The sequence below is a fragment of the Ambystoma mexicanum genome, chromosome 3p, assembly GCF_040938575.1.
Source record: "Ambystoma mexicanum isolate Mex_15411 chromosome 3p, UKY_AmexF1_1, whole genome shotgun sequence".
Classification (NCBI taxonomy): domain Eukaryota; kingdom Metazoa; phylum Chordata; class Amphibia; order Caudata; family Ambystomatidae; genus Ambystoma; species Ambystoma mexicanum.
In genome coordinates, this window is record NC_090925.1 from 619,780,341 (window position 1) to 619,800,827 (window position 20,487).

Sequence of the window (20,487 nt, forward strand, 5' to 3'; positions counted from 1 at the left end):
TTTGGAACGACTACTAGGCAGCTATTGATGGCTTCGATGAGGTTTTGGTATGTTGTCTTCTCTGCTGGCGGGATGGTCTTGACGCGCTTTATGTCTTTTCCCACCAGGTTTGTCAAGATGTCTAGCTTGTTTGGTGCGTCTTGGTTTCCTACAACCCTCAAATTCTTCGAACTCGTCCATCCACTCCTGCCATCTCTGTCCTTGATTCTCCTGGGGTTCGTGTGAGAACGGGTTTAGGTGGCAAAGGAAGGATACCGGGTTGGTGGGTGTCACTCCGGGCGTGGCGGGTGCTGTTGTGTCTACAGCTGCGCCCCCTGAGTGCGACCTGGTTGGTGGTGTCTGGGCATGGATGTGGCGCCGCAGCCACAATCCTTGTGTTCAAGTGTCTTTTGGTTGGCACTAGCGCGTCCCTGTGCTTCCTCGCTTTCAAGTGGCTTATGGTTGGCACTGGCATGTGCCTTTGCTTCCTCGCTGTTGCGTGTCTTATGGCTGGGCTGCTGCGGTTGCTCTGTGCCCCTTTCCCCACGTGCCAGGTCCACCCAGACTCCGTACCTATGCGCCCGTGGCTTGCTGCCGTCCTCTCGTGCTGCTGGGCCTCCTCCACCGATGCTTTGCGGGTTTCCATTGTTCTCCTGTGGCGGCAACCTCTACTCTCCTCTGTTTTCTGACGGGCCTGTCGGGCCTCCTTGCCGGCGCTGCTGCTCGTCTCCTCACTGGAGCGCTGAGTCGCTCCTTGACTCCAGTGCCTCACTGCATGCCTCCTGTCCTCCTTTCCCTTCTGGCTGGAGTGCTGGATCTCCTCTCTGGCGCTGGTATCGCTGCTGTGGGGTGGCGCTGGGTCCCTCTGTGACTCCACTGCTCGCCGCACTCCTCCATCTCCCCCTGCTACCTTCTGGCGTGTGTTGCCGGACCTCCTCATAGGCGTCCACCCACCACTTACTGCTGGCGGTGCCGGGTCCCACCGGGACTGCGGCTGCTTTCTGCTTGCGTCATTCGCCTCCTCGACGATGGGTTCCTCCTTACTCGTCACCAGTTATGGGCCCGCGTGGGCCTGAAATGAGACGCAGACTCCAGATACGTCTTAACTCCTTCTTTATTAATTACCAACTGCTGTCTCTCCTTCCCGCCTCCCCCCTCCCGCCCCGCCCCTCTTCCGTCTTCTCCTTTCGTTTGGCCTTAAAGGGCCCTGCATCCTTTTTCCCTTCATAACACTGCGCTGCACAAGTCACCACTCTGTCGGTTAATGGCGTCCATGTGGTGCTCTCATATGAAACGGCACATATGCCAGTTTGATGTGTCCAATATCCATACAACAGCTCACTGGAACGTTTTCTGGATATGGCTCTGACGAGTATGCCATACTCTGCCCACACTTAACACAAAGCAATCAAAGAAGTTGCCTGAAATTGTACAATACTTCACAGAATCCACAATAAGAAAAATAGCCATTATGTGTAGAGTCTAGAGGCCATGGAGACAAGGAATAGAAAGTGGGCAGGCAAGCGTTACAAGCTGGGAGGGAAATGTGGAAGAGGTTCTGCAGTCCATCTTTACATTAGATGATTTCTAAGAGATAGCTGGTTTGCCCTTTACTGAATTTCAGGAGCGAAGGGGCAGTTTGATGTCGGTTGTTCCATATTCTTGGCACGTAGATAGGCAAAGCTTGCTTGCTGGTCTTTCAGCGTTGCAGTTCTTGGCTTGCAATTTGGCGATGTCGAGGCTTCTCATGGTCCACTGGTCTGGCACGCTTTTGCTTGCACCAATCATCGTTGCCCTCTTAAGGGGATGAAGAGTTCTTATTCCACTATGGGACCTGCCAGAGTGAAAAAGCAACTCATTTCTACCTTTTCTGACATTCGTATTGATGGGCAAAGAAGGACTGTTGCCCGTTCAATTGAGTGTATACACATTGCAAGATATGTCAATGATCAAGGAACTGCATGAAATTCGGGGAATTCTTGCCATGAGGAACTATCTTGGCAAAGTTTGGCAACGGACTACGAATGTTAATCAACTATCCGGCACAGGGGCTCAGGGAGATTTATCTCATGGTTTAAATGGTGCTTTTTCTTTTAGCGTGCTACATCTTCAATTCATGTATTTTGTAAGAAAAGCCGGATAGCTGAAGCCATAATGAATATAGGTTGTCACTTCCTCCACCTAGCCGGACAACCTTGCTCGACTGTCCCACCAAAGTATTTTGTAATTGTCTCTAAATGCCTTCACCACGGCTTTCTGATACTTAAACGCAACACTGTCTCTGTGTGCACTTCCCAGCTGTGAGCAGCTTCCACGTTCATGTGCTGTGAAAGTTTCACATAACGCTCCCTGGCTTCAAATCCCCTTTTTTTTCCCCTATGGATCCGGTTCTGCCTGCCCACCTCCTCACCTCTGTGTACTGCCAGGGGGGGGGGAGGGGCGCAGCTGATCAAACGGCCCTGCGTGGTCCCAGATGCGGCTCCGGCGGCCTCACCAGCGCTGCTGCTCCACCCAGCCCTGGGCCTCCAGCCTTCCGCGCTGGCGAGGCCCTGTAAGCAGGGAGGGGCTGGGGTGGTGCTGCGGGCGGCCCCTTACAGCGACAGCGAGTTTACTTCTCGCTCACCGCAGGCCGCGGACCGTCTGTGTGCCGTGGCGGGCCCCCTCGTCCTTGTCGCCGGAGGCAGGATGGATCGAGGAACAGGCAAGTTTATTCTCAAAAGGGGCCTGCCGTGCCCACCTACACCTCAACTCCTCCAACGGTTCACTGGGTCACGCGAACCAAGCTCCGTAAGAAAACAAGGAGATTGGTTCCCGTGGCCCAGCATTCCATTCATAACATTCTCTACATATTTCTTTAGGCATTTGACTTAACTGAATATAATCAAGTAAACATTATCCTTTGGTGCTCTATTGTGTATCCCACATACCTTTAGGAGTAGGAATATCAGTTTGAATGATAAATACCTAATTTGCCAATAGGTCAAATTGGCCTAGAAACTCAATTCTCTATCCCTCCGATTTACATAATTGACAGTTTTTCATTGTAGGAAATACTCCATCAAGCCCCTTCTGCATCTTTGAGTGGTAAGATATGCAGTGTAAAGGAAATCAAGTGACTCGAGTGTCAAAGATAAGTTGCCATCAAATTCTGAGTTCTTGTCTTAAACTTTCTAGTCTGTGGTTACCTGTACTCTGGAGCCTCTCTAAAGCAAGCCGTCAACGAGGACTTCAATAGTGTGGGCTGAATTTCCATTTCTGTTCTTAATTCTGTTAGACTTTATCTCTTGGGTCCAGGTTTAAACAGTGCAATTCCACCAAGTCAATGAAGTGATGGGTCAACTTTTCACTAAGACTGAATTTCATTCACCATAGCTTCCCAGCTGCGTTTGGTGCAACCCGAGAAATTGTGCACCAAAGCCGTTCAATTGCAGACTACACTTTGCATATTCCAGAATCGTAGGTGTGGGCCTTCTTTGTAGCACATTTTTCATGATTTCTGTCACCCTTTTGGCCAAGGCTTGCAAGGTCTTCGAAGGGCAGCAGGTAATTAATAAGGGTTCTATGTGGGGATTTTTTGTGATAGACTGACATAAATATGTCCAGGGGGAGACCCTCAAAGCCCATCCATAACGTCACCCCCACATTAGTTTTTCAACTATACGCCACCCCCACATATATTTGGGGCAATGTTCTTTGAAAAAGATTGGGTTAATTTCATGTAATCTCCTATGAATAAGGACCAGCCCAGAAGATCAATGACCTACCAGCCAGTTATACCCTGAAAAAATAGGCAAATACTCCCAGAAAAAAAACAAGTAAAAATGCACACAAACAGGAAGCAATGGGTAAATGAGCCAGCCCCCTCTGCTTCCACCCACACAACTCCACACATGTGAATCCGTGGCACCAGCAGAGCAGGGTCACGCGGAGAAGCTCGAATATTATTACTACCTGATCTAAAGAAGAACATTATGGTATTTATAATAAAAATGCATCTCATCATTTGCATGAATTTCTAGGTAGTATGATATGCAAAAAAGACATCTGCTTTAGAGTTAAAAAAAATAGCAGTTGCCGAAAAAAACAAAAAAAAGACCCCTAGTTATACTAATTACATTTTTACTACTGAAAAGTGAATTCTCCCCCCCACACCCCTCAACTTCAGAAAAAAGGGGCAAAATACTTCCACTACAACATGTTATGTGCCTTCCTTATTAGGATGAAGTGGCTTTAGTCCTGTGGGCATTTTTTCAAAGGAGGAAGTCCCCTGGAAGCATAATGCAAAGAGGATTTCTTTAGCCCCCACTTAATTGTGCAGCGATAAGGGGTCTCCCGTAAGTGTTTGTTCGAAACAAAGCTGTGATCAGAACTAACTCGAGATGTACACAACTGATTTTCCAATGGTACATCTTGCTCATCTGTGGCTGGGAAAAAACATTTACGTTTTGAGTATATTGATTTTCAGTATATTTTCCCTACAATATCCTGTCATCACTCTAAAGGGGCACAGGGAGCATGTAGGCGTGATGTTTCCATCGTATTCCGACTTGTTGTCTTGGTTACACCTTCTAATACTGGTTTGCTGGCACAGTAGCCTTCATCCTCTTCAAAACAAGCCACTAGCGAGGATTTCGACTGTGCAAACTATTGCAGTTTCTGGTATGAATTGTTAGATTTGATCACTTCAGCGTAGGTTGCATCAAGTCAACGAAACGATGGAAATCCTCGTCACTAAAACAAGGTCCTCAGCAAACGACAACTGTAGAGGTTCTATTCATAAGGACGGGAGAACATCAAAGGACTGGTGATAGGGTTTCTTGCAGACACGACAAGCAGAGGCAAGACAAGAGCGGTGCAGTGGCGTGTGCAGACTCTTGACTGGGGTGGCCCAAGTGAGGCACTGACTTATGGTGCGGTGGCATGAAGTATGAGCATGCGCGCACACAATGATCACAGATTAGTGGAATGGGGGGCTATCAGATTCCATTGGTAGCACGTGCCATCGCAGGCCACTCCCTGGACGCGCCACTGGAGGGGTGCAAGAATACATCCCTGCAATGTATTCATTGTTTGGCAGCATGACCAACCGTATCCAGATGTCCGGGGACACACCCGTCTCTGTATAGTTGCCTTATGCAATTAAAGGACAGGAGAGATGCAAGGCCCTAATTAGATCGCTTCAGTCATAACTTGTCTATGGGCTACACAGTCAAAAGCAGGAGACAAACCAAGCAATTAACTGAATAAAGATGCATTGCATGCATGCCATTTCTCAGCCAGTATTAGCAGTGCGAGGCATCTGCCTGCTGTTGGCTGCCTTTTCTTTTGGTTGGTTTGTTCGTTAGGGATGATGGATTTTCCTTTGCAACAATCTTTAATGATTGCACAAGATCTCTCACACAAACCTCTCCTGGTAGTATTGAGTTGGGTTATTCTGCAATTCCAGGAGCAGGAACGAGAGCCTTTTAAAAAAGGCACCTGTATACTTGTGCTGCCGCTCGACGAGGAAAGGATCGAACTACGCAGCACGCAAGCTTCGACTACCAGCGCACACACAAAAAAAACAATGTATTTGGCTGTACCACGCAAGTTGAACCGCCATTAATTAATATTTCCAATTAAGAGTGTTTTCTTTTTTTTTTTAAGGTGTCTTTACTAAATGGCTCTGCTCCTCTAGGCAAAATGTACCTACCACAGAGGTTTCGGAGTACTGACTTTGTATAGCGTTTTGTGCCAAGGCCATTTCTTTTCTGTAGAAGATTTAGCCCCAATTCCTCTTACTGGAGGAGACCCTCGAGTAACACTTCCAGTCATCACTGCAGTTTTTTTAGGGCTTTAAAAAGCTTTGTCCTATCATCGTCACTTTTTTTTTTTACAGCTTTATCCCTTCGAATTTGGAAGTTCTCGTTTTGCGCCCTCGTGAGCAGGGAGAAAGAATAATGGGCAGATTCTAAATCTGTTTTAATGGATTTAAGAGTTATTAAAAGTACCAGATAAAAACACATTGATCTGCAGCATAACAGTGCACTCAGCTCAGCGACACAAAAGGAACGTACAGAGCACAAACACTTCAGTACAATCACACAGCTCAATTCAGCGTAATCCCCCCCCCCCCCCCCCCATTTGGTCAACATCCTCATCTGGCAAATGTATGTGGACATCTACATGACCTATATCCTTCCCTCTATCGACATGCAATTATCCTAATCCCTTTCGCCATCTAGAAACATTAGGTGTTTCTTTCGACCCCTAACCCATGGCAACATTACATTTGGCCACAATCAACACATTAGAGATTAAACATTTTTCGGACCGGGAATAAGCCGTCTCTCCCCATATGCCCAACAGAGCCAGTCGTTCGGGATATTTTCCTTTGAACGGCAAGCCAGAACCTATGGATTTTCGGACATAGCCGGACCGTGTGGGTAGAAGGTGCCAGCTGCAACATGGCAGCGTAAGCCGTTGGGGTTCCCGGCTCGCCCACATCTAATCATCATATCATGAGTATAATAAATCATGCAGTACATTGAACAGGACAAGCCGGAATCTGGCGGAGATCGCAGTTTCACTTGGTGCCAGCAGAGGCTCCTGCCAGTCTTTTGTTTCAATGGGGCGACATTCACTCCCGATTCCTACTGGTTGGCGGCTAAAATTAACAACCACCTGATATAGTGCTGCAATAGCATTTTTCAGCATCAGTCCATATTCAATGGGACTCTAGCGAATTCTGATCAGGGCAGTCATAGGTTTCGTCAAGTTGTAATTGGATGGCGTGTTTGAACCAGAGATTGCGGAATTAATCTAGTTAATCCAAATCTGCGTTGCATATTCGCACAGGTTAGCATCCGTCCCTCAGACAGCACATCCCGGCAAGACGTATACTTTCCCGCCACCATGAGTTGGCGAAACCCAGTTTATGGAGGTCTAGTAGATTACCATTGTTCCATGGGGAGTTTTCAGGGTGACCCTCCTCGCCCATCCCACTGCCCTAGTGGCAGTCTTATGGACCTGGATGACTGCCTATGATGCCATTGGCACTCTCCCCATCTGAGTGTAGTTGTAAAGTGCCGGGAAGGGGGCAGGGATTGGTGTCTGACAACCATTCGATTTCAATGCCGCTGTGATGTGTTACCATGTATTAGCAACTGTCAGCTGGGCGGCTCATTTCTGGAGATCAGGGACACCTATTCCCCTTCACACACTGCACTGTAAAGGTGATGCAGTGCAATACTAGATGGTGACCATGAGATAGAAAACAATACACTAGAAGATAAAGCCGAACCTACTAGGCCTTGTGAGCATTCAGAGCGCGTAAGTGCAGAGAGAGGAGGGATAAGTGCTGGAGTGCCCATGCTTGTGAATGAGCAGCAGGTGTAAGTGCCCAGAGTAGGAAGTGCTTTTATCTGTAGAAAATAAATGGGTAAGTGCAGGCCTACAGTGGCAAAGGCCAGTAAGTTCCACGGCAAGTGCTGTGTGTAGGCAGAGGTTGAAGGCAATCGAGTTTGGGAGGCCAACGCCCCGAAAAAAACACATCAGGGCCCTGGTCACCAATCAAAGCGACCATGAGATTAGCCGAGGTGGGAAGAAGGGAGGGAGGGGTAAAAAAAAAAAGTCTTGAGGATCTTCTGCAATTTGAGGAGGTAAAGCTCAAGATGAAGAGGAAGGAGGAGGCTGTTCCATTAGAGCGAGCCAGCTGAGGAAAGATCGACCTCCGGCCCTCTGTTTAGCAAAGCGCTTGACACACAGAGTTGGTACCAGAGGAACGTAGAGGTTTAGAGGGAGAGTATTTGATCAGAGCAAGTTGCAGATGGTGTGGTCCCTGGCACCAGATAACCTTATGGATGATGCAGAGGGATTTGAACTTGATCCTTGCAGAAACCGGTAGCCAGTGAAGAGATTTTAGGTCAGGAGAGATGCAGGCCCTGGGCTTGAGGTCAAGGGAAGCCTTGCTGCACTACTCTGGATTAGCTGGAGGGGTCGCAGAGAGGAAGAGGGTAGATTCAAGAGAAGGCTATTGCAGTAGTACAGCCTAGAGAGAATCAGACCTCTGGTAACAGCTTCTGGGGAAAGTGAGAAAAGGGAGAATTCCTTTTAGAAGGAAGAGTTGAGAGTTGGACTTCTTGGCAATGTCCTGAATGTGAGGGAGGAAGGAAAGAGGAGTCCAAGATGACTCCAAGGTTTCTGGCTTCAGATAAAGGAGAAGGGGGAGAGCCCATAGAGGATGGTCAGTGAGGGGAAGAAAGAGGGAGCAGGGGTCCAATTTGGAAGGATCTCAGTGTTGCTGGCATTGAGGCAGAGATCGTTGGAAGTGCACCAGGACTGGGTGGCAGATAGGCAGTCTGTCACGCTCACCTGGTCTCCACAGGGGCATAGCACGTAGTTGTATGACCGGGAACTGCACTGGTGTAGTTTTGATGGTATAGCGGTGTCCTCTCCCTGGTTATCTCCCCAGAAGGCGTTAGCCTGTAATGTTGAAACAAGACGTTAGCTATGAGTGGGCTGGATTGGCCCCACTACCTGCCACCTCCTGATGCCAGACTCCTCCCCTGCTCACCTACGAGTTTGGTGAGGCTGGCGCTCCGTCCTGCTTGACCTTCAGCAGGGGCGCGGTGGGCTCAGTCTTTCTCTGGGCGCAGTTACTTCACTGTTCCAGAGTGCTGTTGCTCCTTTTTCGGAATGCTTGTATAATCAGGTGAGTCTCTATCTCAATAACAGCCTGGTATAGATGCTCATATTGTCCCAAGGCTTTAAACGGGTTTGTCTTTCTTGCAGATGCAGTTTCGTGCGTCATCCGGGTGAAGATTCAGTCCTCCTCGGATGCTGCGCTGGTTGCCTCCAGGTGAGTATAGGTGCGAAATGAGTGGCGCCGGATGACAGAGTAAATGTTAGTTTGTATGGTGCGTGACTAACCGGCTGTTTTTCTGTTCCCCTTTTGCAGGCACGACGCGGCCCCAAAATGAAGAATGGAAGAACCGCTCTGAAGAAACCCAGAGGATGCAGAATCCCAGGTGAGTATCGGAATCTGTGTGGGAGTCCTTTTCCAACAGGGGCGGCGATCAGAGAACCAGCCGGACAAGAGACCGATGGCCGGTTTTGCAGGCAAGGGCTTGTCGCTGTAGTAACTGCTGTTCTTCTCCTTATCTTGTTCCAGGCACCGATGGATGGAAAGCACCAACGGGCATGGCTGAAGAAGCTCGAGGGCAGAGCAGACATGGTGAGCATTACGCTGCAGGAGTGCAGATAACGCGAAGTGTGTTCTGCTTGCACGGTGTGGCTAATATAGCCTTGCAAGTAGTTCTAGGTAAAGTAGTCCCTTTACCACACCCTGTCTCTGAAGAAAAATAGTCCCTCTGCCACACCCTGGATTAAACAGAAGACTCAGCCTCACAGGCAGTTTAAATAGTTCCATAAATTCAGCCCATTTCATGAGCCTGGCACCAACGGCGCCAGGACTGAGTCCATGAGACTCTGGGGCCCTTCCTTGGGGCCTGCCAAGTCCTTCTGGTTGGCGGGGATTGGGATGGGCCCAACAGCTCCAGGGGTTTTGGAGCACGCACCATGACACAGTCTGGGATGATGGAAGATACCAGAGGGTCTGCAGGAAGTTTGAAGAGAACACTAGAAGTTGGGGGAGAAGGAGGAAATGAGGATTGTCAGCTGAGCAAGGTAAGTGTTAAAGAGCAAGGGGGAGAGATTGGAGTCACGGAGGACCCCACAGGTGGAGAAAGAGGTAGGTGAAGAGAAGCTGCCCAGAATAACATGGGATGGTCAGCCAGCAAGGAGGTCAGCCAATTCAGTGCCTGCTCCGAGATACCCAGGGTATCATGGGGCCGTTTTAGGACGATGGCGTTGTTGACTGTGCCAAAGGCAGAGGAAGATGGAGTAGAATGAGGACAGCTGCGGAGTTAGAATCAAGAGCTGCAAGCCGAACAAGTGTTCCAAAGATCAGTTTCCATGCCTCTGGATGCTCGCAATCTCTGTGAGTTTTCCCTAAGAAGGGAGTGATAGAAATAGGGCGATAGTTGGCTGCACAGGTGGGATCAGCTGAAGGTCCAGTGGCAAAGGAGAGGTTGCAGAAATCAGCAAGTGCAGGGGCAAGAGAGACAATGCCATGGTATTGCAACCGGGGTGCACTGGAGAACAGTTTGCTGTTCTCCCGGCCAAACAAAACTCTTTCATGAGAGGGTCTCTGCGTAACCAGATTGCCAGTGGCTCTATGGCTAGAAATAAAAGCATTCCCTGACTCCATGGGAAGTAGCGAGAGGTCCTTCCATTGACTCAGATCACAGCCATAGGAGGTTTGTATAACAATTGAACCCATTGTAGAAAGTCACTGGTTCCACTCCCATTTAACACTGCCCAGATTAATTCCCAACATACCCTATCTAGTGCCTTCTTGGAGACAATGGCTACTATCGCGAGAGGGCTCAGAATGTACCCCGCTTGGTACATAGCAGTATGCAGTCTGCGTAAGTTCATAGGTTTAGCCCTGTCCGGCAGAAATCCATCCTGGTCTGGGTGGATCAGTGACTGTAAAACATTAGACAACATTCAAGCAAAGATTTTGGCCACCTCTTTAACTTCAATGTTGAGGAGCGATATTGGCTGATGAATTTTTCCAGAGGTTTACTTTTTTGGTGAGGACCAAGATATTAGCCCGGCATAAATCAGGAGGGCAGGAGGATCTTCCCTTGTCTCTGCTGCCCAGAAACATGGACAGCACAGGCTTAGATACTCTACATGTAGTAATTTCCACAACCTCACAGGAAGCCATTGGGCCCAAGGGATTTACCCGATTGGAGTGACATTGTTTCCACCACCTCAACTTCCATAATATTCGACTAAGAGGTTTTTCTAGGCGTCCGTAATGGTGGGGCCAGGGAGTTAGTCTAAAAGGTACGCAAATTGCAGATCAGTTTACTCCTCAGGTGCCCCATACATTTTTGAGTAATCTGCAAAGGTCTCACCGATTTCAGCATTCATTGTGGCTATTTAGCCAGTATACTTTGTGACAACCCATAGATGTCTTAGGAAAGATCTGCTCCTTTCTAACCAGACTAATTGTTTCCCAGGTTTAACGCCGGTTTCGCATATCGTGGCCCGTAAACCAGATCTGCCTGCAGAGAGTTTGCATCAATCGTCTGTCTCTAGGGAGCAGTTAGAGATTAAATGATGCTCTAGTCTTCAGAGGTCTGTCTCCAATTGTAGGAGGTTCCCCACCCTTTCTCGTTCATTAGTCACGAGAACTGAAAAAGTTTGGAGCACTGCTTCATACCCCTCCTGGGGTCAACACATGACAGTGAATTTAACTGAAAACATTCTTCAGTTTTATCCTCAAGTCTTTGTGACCTCCAGAACCCCCAAATATGTGTTCAATCTCCAGGAGAACTGGCCCATCCCGCATGGGTAACCTATTCCCAAAATACCACATGGCAGATGCTGCATAGTGGCAGCCTGAGAGATCTCATTATTTGGCATAAAACAGTATTTTCAGGATATGGAAAGATGTACCCCGGAATGGAATGCATAATCTTGTTGGTGAGGATGGAGCACCTGCTATAAAATCAGCTAGGCCTGAAGCATCCCCAAAAGTCTTAAGCACAGTATTAATGCGGGTCCCACCCACAGTGTTGGGTAACCGATCAAGAGCTCTTTTGAGGACATCACTGAAATCCCCTCCCACAATCCAAAAGGTGCACCACATGTCCTGCTAGCAACCATTGAAGTTCAAGTAGGAGATCCCATCCCAGCGGCAAGGGGAGGCATACACTTTGAGAAGCCCCAGCATCTCCCCACGATATTGTCCAATCACCACTATGCAGCTTCACTGGCACCACCACTGTGATCTCAAATGGGACCCCCTTCCGTATCATAATCATGACCCCCCTGAAACGGCTTGTGAATCCAGCATGAACGGAACTGCCTTAGTAATTTCTCAAAATGAATTTACAGTCTTTACTGGCCAGGTGCATCTCTTGGTGAAATACAAATGTGAGGTTATTAAGGTGTTACAAAACTGTGCCCTGCTTTATTTTGTTACAGAGACCATCAACATTCCAGGACTTACACAAACTTATTCTCACAGTCCATTTCAACTTCTTTAACCGGGACCAAATCTTTGCATTGAAAAATATGCCTAAAACACAGAAAATGAACATTGTATTCATGCTGATTCCAATGGGCAACCGCATACATCCTAATACTTTCTCCCCATCCTACAACTCAGTGATTCTGTCAACCAACTAACCAGTTTCCAATTTCGGTGGAGGCAGAAAGCAGAGTGATAAGCGAACTTGCAAAGTACAACTGCATACCCCCATAAACATCAACTGACCTAAGAGCATAGATCACATCAGTACAATCGCAGAGTGATAAAATGGACACCAAACCCTGCCTTGGATGATAACCACACCCACACCCACACCCCCCCCCCCCCCACACACACACACACACACACACACAGATTCAACACACCCTTGTTCACTGTGATGGGGATCATTGGGTCTTCATCTGTTTTGAGTCTCTGGTCCATGGAAGCGGCAAAGGATCTTTTAGCACTAGGAGCCTGTTTTCTCCCACATTGACGTTCCATCGTATGCCCTGCCTCATCTCCAGCCAGTCCCATGCTTTCTCGGGGTCCGTGAAGAACAGTGATCAGCCCTCATGATAGACTTAAATTGGCCAGATAATAGAGAGCAGATTTTATATCCATTGTCACTATTTTCTTTTATAGCGTTGAATGACTGTCTGGCCTTTTGCACCACCTGGGTGAAATCGGGGAATATTGCTACCCTGGCTCTGTGCCCTTCAATGGTGCCCTTCTGTCTTGCTGCCTGTCGGGTCACTTTGGAGTCTGCGTAGCTAAGGAATTTTGCCACGATTGCTCTGGGTGGGTCTCCAGGTGGCAGGGACTTAGCCTGGACCCAGTACAGGAGAAAATGTTCGATAGTCCGATGGGTCCCACTAGATCTTTGAACTCAGTTCAGCAGAGGGACCCTCCAACCTCTCTAGGAGGCACAACGTACAGACGTTACTCAGTCGAGATCTCCACTTCACCTCCGATAGCGGACAGTAGTGAGAACATCCTCCACATCCAACACCCTGTCGTACACTTTGCCCATCCGGCCTGAGATCTTATGAAGGTCTTGCCGCAGTAGGATGACAGCCATCCCGAGAGAATCCATTTTGCTCTCCATCAATGACCTAGAGTCATTTATGGCCTGCATAATATCCAGCATGGAAGCTGTACCAATTGCCTCCTGTGTGCCCATAGTCGATGTCCCCCCTCCCACCAGGACTGTCCCTGGGGACAGGCAGAAAGGTACAAGCCTCCATCTTGCTCTTTAAACTGCTTGGATGGCTTATTTTGCACCATTATCTTTGTGGAGTTGGGGCCTCAAGACGTCACGAAATCCAACAGAACATGAACCTGAGCAGGGCTACGAAGGGGGCTGGGGCCCACCGGGCCATCCCCCATACCTTCACATTCCCACTTGGTGGGGGCCTAGCCCTGGGGCCAGAAGCTGCCGCCAGTTATCTTCATTCCAAAAAGATCTAAAAATGGCTCAGCACTGATCTCCTTCACTCCACCGTCAAGTAATCTACCAACAGGCCAAAGGATCGGGTCGGCCACGGTCCATGTGCCCTCAATACTCTGCCTGCACTGGGCCACACCCTTCGATCTCAGAGGAGGGGGAGAAAAGACTGCCGCCGCAGAGCACTGTGTGATGACCCAAAACAGCACAGAGTAACGTGGCCTCCCCCAGCCAGCTGATCTGCTGGCAATCTTCCAAGGCTGGTCACCGCCACAGTGGCCCACACCTACAACATATCACAAGTTGCCTATGGTGACTGTCGCTCTGTTCATGCTTGCTGCAGCGTCAGCCCATACTAGCCGCAGTGTCTTCCAGGCAACCCTCTGTGGGGATGCTATTCCTCCACTTCCACCAGTGGGATGTGCTCCACTCTTGAGCTGCAAGCTGTGCTTAGTTACCGCACTGCAGCGGGCAACTCAGTTTCTGGAGAGAAACAAAACTTTGGTGGTCATCGAAATTCAGGATATTTGCAAGGAGCTCCAGCAACCATCGATTTCATCCAGTTGCTGCGCTCTAGCGGCCCCACCCCCAATGGTGGCTTATATTAACAGTTGACTTGTAGCAATACCATGAAGTAGTGCCAGCCGAACAATCAGGGGTAGATTGAGACCTCGGATGCTTCCGAGCAATATGAACCCTGGATTTCACTCTTCCTACTAGGACTCTTGATACGCTGATGTGTTGGTAACCCCCTCATAGTGTAGACTGGATCTGCAAAGAGAAGACCCACAGTCCTCAAAAGGCATGAGGACATTTTGCACGCATCCTCCCACCATTCACCCACCTGGCAGAAAGGGGATGATTCTCTGTTTGGGGTCCTTCTGTCCTCCTTCCATGGGAAACTTGTCCAACATCTGCATCTGTAAAATGGTACACAAAGATAAAGAGGATGAGCCAGATGTGGATTAGAAAGGAAAGAGCATGCGCTTATGTATAAGAGGACAAATAATGAGGAAGAAGGAACCATGGCAAGTGAGGGACACAATGCGTGCATGCATGGGCACCAGATGGTGGCGGCTCACCACAGATGGGACCCCTTCTCTCATCCTGGCAAGTAACTTATGCAAACAGATATTGATGACTTCAAAGCTGCCCAATTCTCTACCTGCTACATTTAACCCTACCATGCCCTCACAACTCGGAAGTAACACGCTGTATTGCCATAAAGTCAAATCAATGTACCCACAAAATGTGAAGGTTCGACAATTCCTCAGTATTACAAGTTTGCCATCAAGACTAGAGTAAAACATTTTTTAAAAAGTTCCAAAAATAAATTAAGAAATAAAGTACAACAAAGCCCAAGTTTACTCCTAACCTTTCAGGTACTATGTGGTATGAAAGAATGGGGGTTGGTGAACTTTTGACATCACCATTGGAAACTCTGATTAAAATGTACTTAGTGCTTGTGGTATTTCATGCTACAATACCCCCACATCTTTGAATATTATGTGACAAGAAATGCTGTAAGAGCATATTTTACAACTGATGATCAAATTGCTAATAAAGGTATCCGTCCCCAGCACTTTTGTGCTCACACTGAGATTACTCACTTGTTTTCACCAAGCACTATTTGATTTTGGTTATTCATTTACTTCTGCCCAACCACCAAGCTCCCCTGACGCGTGCTTAAAGTAAGTTAAGCTTTTCACAAAGTTTTTCATGAAGAACGTCAGTAGGTTAGTCTAGGGTCTCCTTTGCTTACGGGCCTGACCTCAGGGGTAACGCACCCGGAGTATTGTGGTGCTAAACTCATGCAAAATCTACTGGGCTCTTATTCATTTATACCCAGAGGTAATAACACATCTAGAATACAAACCCACTCTTGCTGGCTATATGGATACAAGTCATTGCGTGCGCTTTAAGCCACAGGATCCCATTAGCCATTCACCTCGTTGCTAAAAACACAAGCCTTTAATTGGTGTCTAAAGGTTACTTCCATTTTTGCCTCTGATGAAGGTACCTGAAATATATTTGCCAGCTCCTTGCGAGGAACTCCTAGGAAAACCTAGCCAGTCAAGTGGCACAGCGAGTAGAGGGCTCGCTTTGACATCAGTGCAGAGCCTGCCAACGCAGGTTCGAATCCCGGCAGTGCCAAACTCAGCGTTTCATCCTTCCGAGGTCGATAAATGAGCACCACACACCGTGGGTAATAATAAGCAGCGCTCAGATACCTGAGGGTTTGTAGCGCTATATAAATGCCAAATTATTATTAAATTATTATTATTATTAAAACATGGTTATGTTCTAATATTGTTGGAAAGAAGCACCACTTTCTACAACTTACTCAGCAAGTTGAACTTATAAGTTCAATTTGCATAGAGACCAGAAGACTGGAAGACCTCATCAAGGTACTAGTTATTTTCGGCAAATAAGGAAGCGTGGGCGCAAGGAGGAAAAGTAATTTCCCAGAATTACACATTGTGTCAAGTGGGAACGCCATGGCTAGAATTGGGGCATGCAAGTTTGTTAAGTTCCTCAGAGAACCAAGCTGTTAAATATGCTACATGCACCACTGAGACAGATTTCATAATGTATTTCTTACATTCCTATGAATGTAAAATAGGCTGGTTTTAAGAGCTGCTACTTTTGAAAAGCAAAGGAACTTTCATGCAGGTCTGCAGTAAAATGATTTGCCCAGGGTTACACAGAGTGGGCAGGTCCCGGTTAGAACTTAAGTTGTCCGAGATCAATTAAATCCCTAGACAACATAGTCTGCCGTGAAGTAGAGTCTTGCTCGAGTCCAGAGAACAAAGTACATTTCTCAAGGAGGTCAATAGCTGTGAAAGATTGGTAGGGCCCGACTTCTGCCTCAAGTGGCCAAGCGGCCCCAAGTCTACTAGCCTTTCCATATGGACTGTTTGGTTGCTCTCCGTCTTAAGCATGTGTCACTTGGGTTGTAGTACCAGCCAAGCACAGTTGATGTTGTCCTTTAAACATGGGGCACACAGATCTATCAATTGCACGCTGTGGGATGTATTGACCCACTCCACTGTGCTATGCGGCATCACCCTGCAAGTTATGGTGAAAGAAACTAACAATGGCGGCAAAACCCTTGTGCGCGCCAAAAACCCCGGGCTTCAGGGCACAAAAAGAGGGATGCACAACCCGTCACCCATGGTGCATGTGCGTTGGAATAGAGCACACCCTGCAGAAATGTGCCAGGGGCGCCATGAGTAGCAAAAAGGGTGCATAGAGAGAAGCAGCACTGCAAGTGAAACCCCAAAATGTGCCCGCACATGATTTGCTTTGTTGCTAAAAAAACTCCTAAATGCCTATAACACAACACTCTTCAACATTCAAAATCTTGCCTGGTGCTAAAATTCATGTATCTAATGAAACATTGTGAACATACAGAGTTGTAATGTGAAGAGCAAAATATTCTTCAGACAAACTGGGTGCAGTACCCGGGGCTACCTGAATGACAGCAATCAGAGGAGTACTGATGAAACTTTAAAATGACCTAAAACTAAAATTTGCTGGATTAGCAAACATAAAAAGGATTGTTGCCAAAAAGGAATACAGATTTTAGTTGGGTTTTTGATCCCACAGATTTAAGGCTAAGAAAGAAATGTATTCATGTTTGATGCAACAAAGTTGGTTTTGCTCGAGTTAAGAAGTTAATTAGCTTGGCTGAGTCACAAGAACTGGAAAAGCAGATTTTTCTCCCAGAAGGAGGGCCTTCCTCTCAGCAGAAACTCACTGAGAAGTGTTAATTACGGGTTAGAACAGACTGTTGTCTATGGAAAGCGAAGGAACAATGACAGAGCTTCAGCCCAGGAAACTGGAGGTGTGAAGGGGATCGTAAATGGCTTCTGGAAGGAACAAACAAGGAGGGGGATGCCCTGGACTGCAGGGAGACAAAAAGGGGCGGAACATCTGTTGCTAAACATGATCAAAGAAGAATTTTTAAAAGACTCAACTTGCTGTTCAAAATGATGAAAAATATAAAAAAGGACAGATGTTAATTTAATTTTTGGCTGAACGTGCGAAGAGGCGGTAGAACTGTGTGACATGTTCTGGACAGGAATGGCAATATATGTGGCTTTATGTGAAATGTATTATGTTAGAATAGTGAAAATGTACACGCACATCTCTATGTTAAAAACACACATTTGTGGAAATTTGCATAAAATTTGGAAATTGTCTTCATAGCAAAAAGGACAAAATTCTGTAGAAAGTTGAGACAAGATCCAACTGCTACAGGGTTTTGAGGAATAGCTGCTACATAAAATATGGCATCTTTGTGTGCAATTTGTAGAAAGGTAACCAATGTAGAAATGTACATTTAGTATCAAATCCGATTTTGAGACCAGTGGCTAAAGGGAGGTCTCTGAGGACTGTAAAGCAAATCATAAAATGTGACATCATCCGGCCTTGATCCAATCACTCAAATTGCAAGGCTGAGATGAAGTGTGGTCCTATCCAAGCTCACAGGGGAAAGCTTAGCCAAGCCAGCCCATACACCCCCTTTGTGATGTAATTTTAAAGGATAAATAGAGAAAGCTGACAACACATAGGGACTCACTGATCCAGCCACTTTCCGGATTCCGGCGAAGCACTCAGATCCAGCATTCTACATCCAACTTTAACATTCTTCCAGATCCAGATGCCAAATCTCTTCCCAGCAATAGAGAGCTATTGATTTCCAGCAAGGCCCAAATCCTCAAATATATTCTCTCCACCCAGTAAAGCACTGTGTGGTGTGAGAATGCCTTTTAAACCAGTATCCTGAAATTCTCTGGCTTGCCACCACTAGGCTTGCTTGAGGAGCGTGCTATCCAGCAGATTCAAATACCCACAGACTAGGAGAGCAGATCGTGTGCAAATCCGACGACCGGCCTCACTGATCCTGTACCGTGCCAGATGTGCCGTCTTTTCCTAGACCAGACCCAATCCTAGGACAATAGCTGACGTCCCATCTGAACTTATCCTGTGAGTATTAATAGGAAGAACTGTGACCCATAGTATATTTACTTTGCCTCATCCCTATCTCAAACCCATCCTATCTTTCCTTCAGAACCAGTATTGTTAGAACTATCTTTGCGCTGACCCTTTTCTCATCTGAAGAAGTCGAGTTTCCTTAGCAGGCAGGTCGCACTGATCACGTGACTGTAAGATCCCTGTGTGGTATTCACTTTTTCATAGTCATCCTCTAGTGTAACCAACCCATTTGTCATTTTTAAAAGTGCATTTCTGTTTTCCGTTATCGCGCCGATCTTGCAAAAATGACCTTTACTAAAACCTCTATAACTTTGTGATAGAAATGAAATCACAACCCCTACTTGTACCTAACATCCATAGCTATCCATAAAACTCAAAACCGCACTACGATTCAGTGCGATTCTCCAGTTATCGCGAATATCGCGCAATGAAAAGTTTGCAGCAATTTTAAATATCTGAAAAGTTTACACATGTAAAATAGCTCTAAACTGCTTCCAACTTGGATCTTAAGATTTCAAATGTTTTCTGCTGACTTAATCATCGTTTGCGATTGTTTGCACCTATTCAAAGTGGCTCCCATAAGAATTTATAACAATTTAAGTACTTTTGACCACATTTGGTGTTTTTGCTCAGTCAATTCTAAAGACAATTGTAAAAGCCAGTCTGACAGCGGAAAAGTCCATTCGGTTTTTCTATTGTGTTTGAAGGGGGGGGAAGGGGACTGATATTCTGTTTGATTGTGCTATTCCTGAATACCTCCTCTCTCCTCCCATCTCTTTACATTGCATATTGGGGTTGAGGGGTGTTGCAGGGGGAACCTCCAACCATAGTGTCATCTGATCTGAACCAACACAAAAGTATTATTTTCTGTTCTGCCTTTGTTTTGCCCATTGCTTATTCCTCGTGTATTAAAGATATTATTCAGTGTTCCCTCACCCCATTGGTGATTGTTGCTTATCTATTAAAACATTGTGATTATATTTTCAATACATAAATAAATATTTACCTTTGAAAACTAGTCTGATTCCTGGTTCAGTGTGACCGGGGGTCTCAGGAGAAGGGTGTGATATGAGTGGTATATCGTTCAGAATATTGAACTTATAGACAAAAATAAATTGTGCACTACATGCTGGGCTTTGACTTGGGTGTGTGCCGGAAGTGAAATCACTTACAACGCCTCAGTGGAGCACAGGAGAGCCTTTCTTCTAAGGTGAAGCGCTGGATCCGTGGTCTTCGGGCATCAACAATGAAGGGGTTTTCAAATCATCATGGGATTGTAGCTACTCGTGTCCTGAGCATCTGGAAAGCCTTACCACAGCGATTGGTGTTCTGTAGGGTCGAGGTATAGGTGTTCTGCCTTTTCAGTTTGAGATGCACAAGCAGGGTTTCTCCATCTCCAGCAGCAGCTCACACAAGACGTGAGGTGGATTTGTGATGCAGGGTAGTAAACTGGAATTATATGAACTGGGAGCTTACTGGGAATGTGAAGCAAGGAGCGTCAAACTGGGTGTTAACTGGCCATGCCATGGTCTAATCGACTCTGCATGCATGCCATTTTTTTTTTAACATGATGGTATGCCAGGACATCAAGATGGCACCTATAATGTTACATCAGGGTGGGGTGGGAGGATGGAGTGGAAAGGGGGCCAGTGATCGCTCACAGTTTTAGTGCCTCCAGCACAGGAAAAGTCACTGCCCTACAAGTTGGAGTCCTGGCAACCCATCATCCTTCAAAGACTGGAAAAATTGAGTGCCATTATATGGTGTAATCGTAAAAGCGCTTAGAATTGCGAGGAATCTGGCATTTAGCACTACATTTTTTAAAAATGTGACATTATTATTATTACCTGTTCTGGGCTAACTGGGATCAGATCAGAAGTTTGCGTCTAGGATTCCTTAGTTTCATGGCAAGTCTGAGTTGATGGTTGAGGTGTGAGCGCAACAGCCAGATTAAGTCTGGCACAAAAAGACG

At 46.8% G+C, this 20,487-nt stretch overlaps 1 protein-coding gene across 3 annotated transcripts in view; it reads right to left on the reverse strand.

Annotated features, from left to right (window-relative positions):
- The window catches only part of SH3PXD2B (SH3 and PX domains 2B), a 495,732-nt gene that overhangs the window by 199,197 nt on the left and 276,048 nt on the right, over window positions 1-20,487 (reverse strand). For all 3 annotated transcript variants that reach the window (XM_069651378.1, XM_069651379.1, XM_069651380.1), the window contains exon 3: window positions 14,359-14,434. In XM_069651378.1, the coding sequence (XP_069507479.1) occupies window positions 14,359-14,434 (76 nt within the window). The remainder of the gene's footprint in view (window positions 1-14,358; window positions 14,435-20,487) is intronic.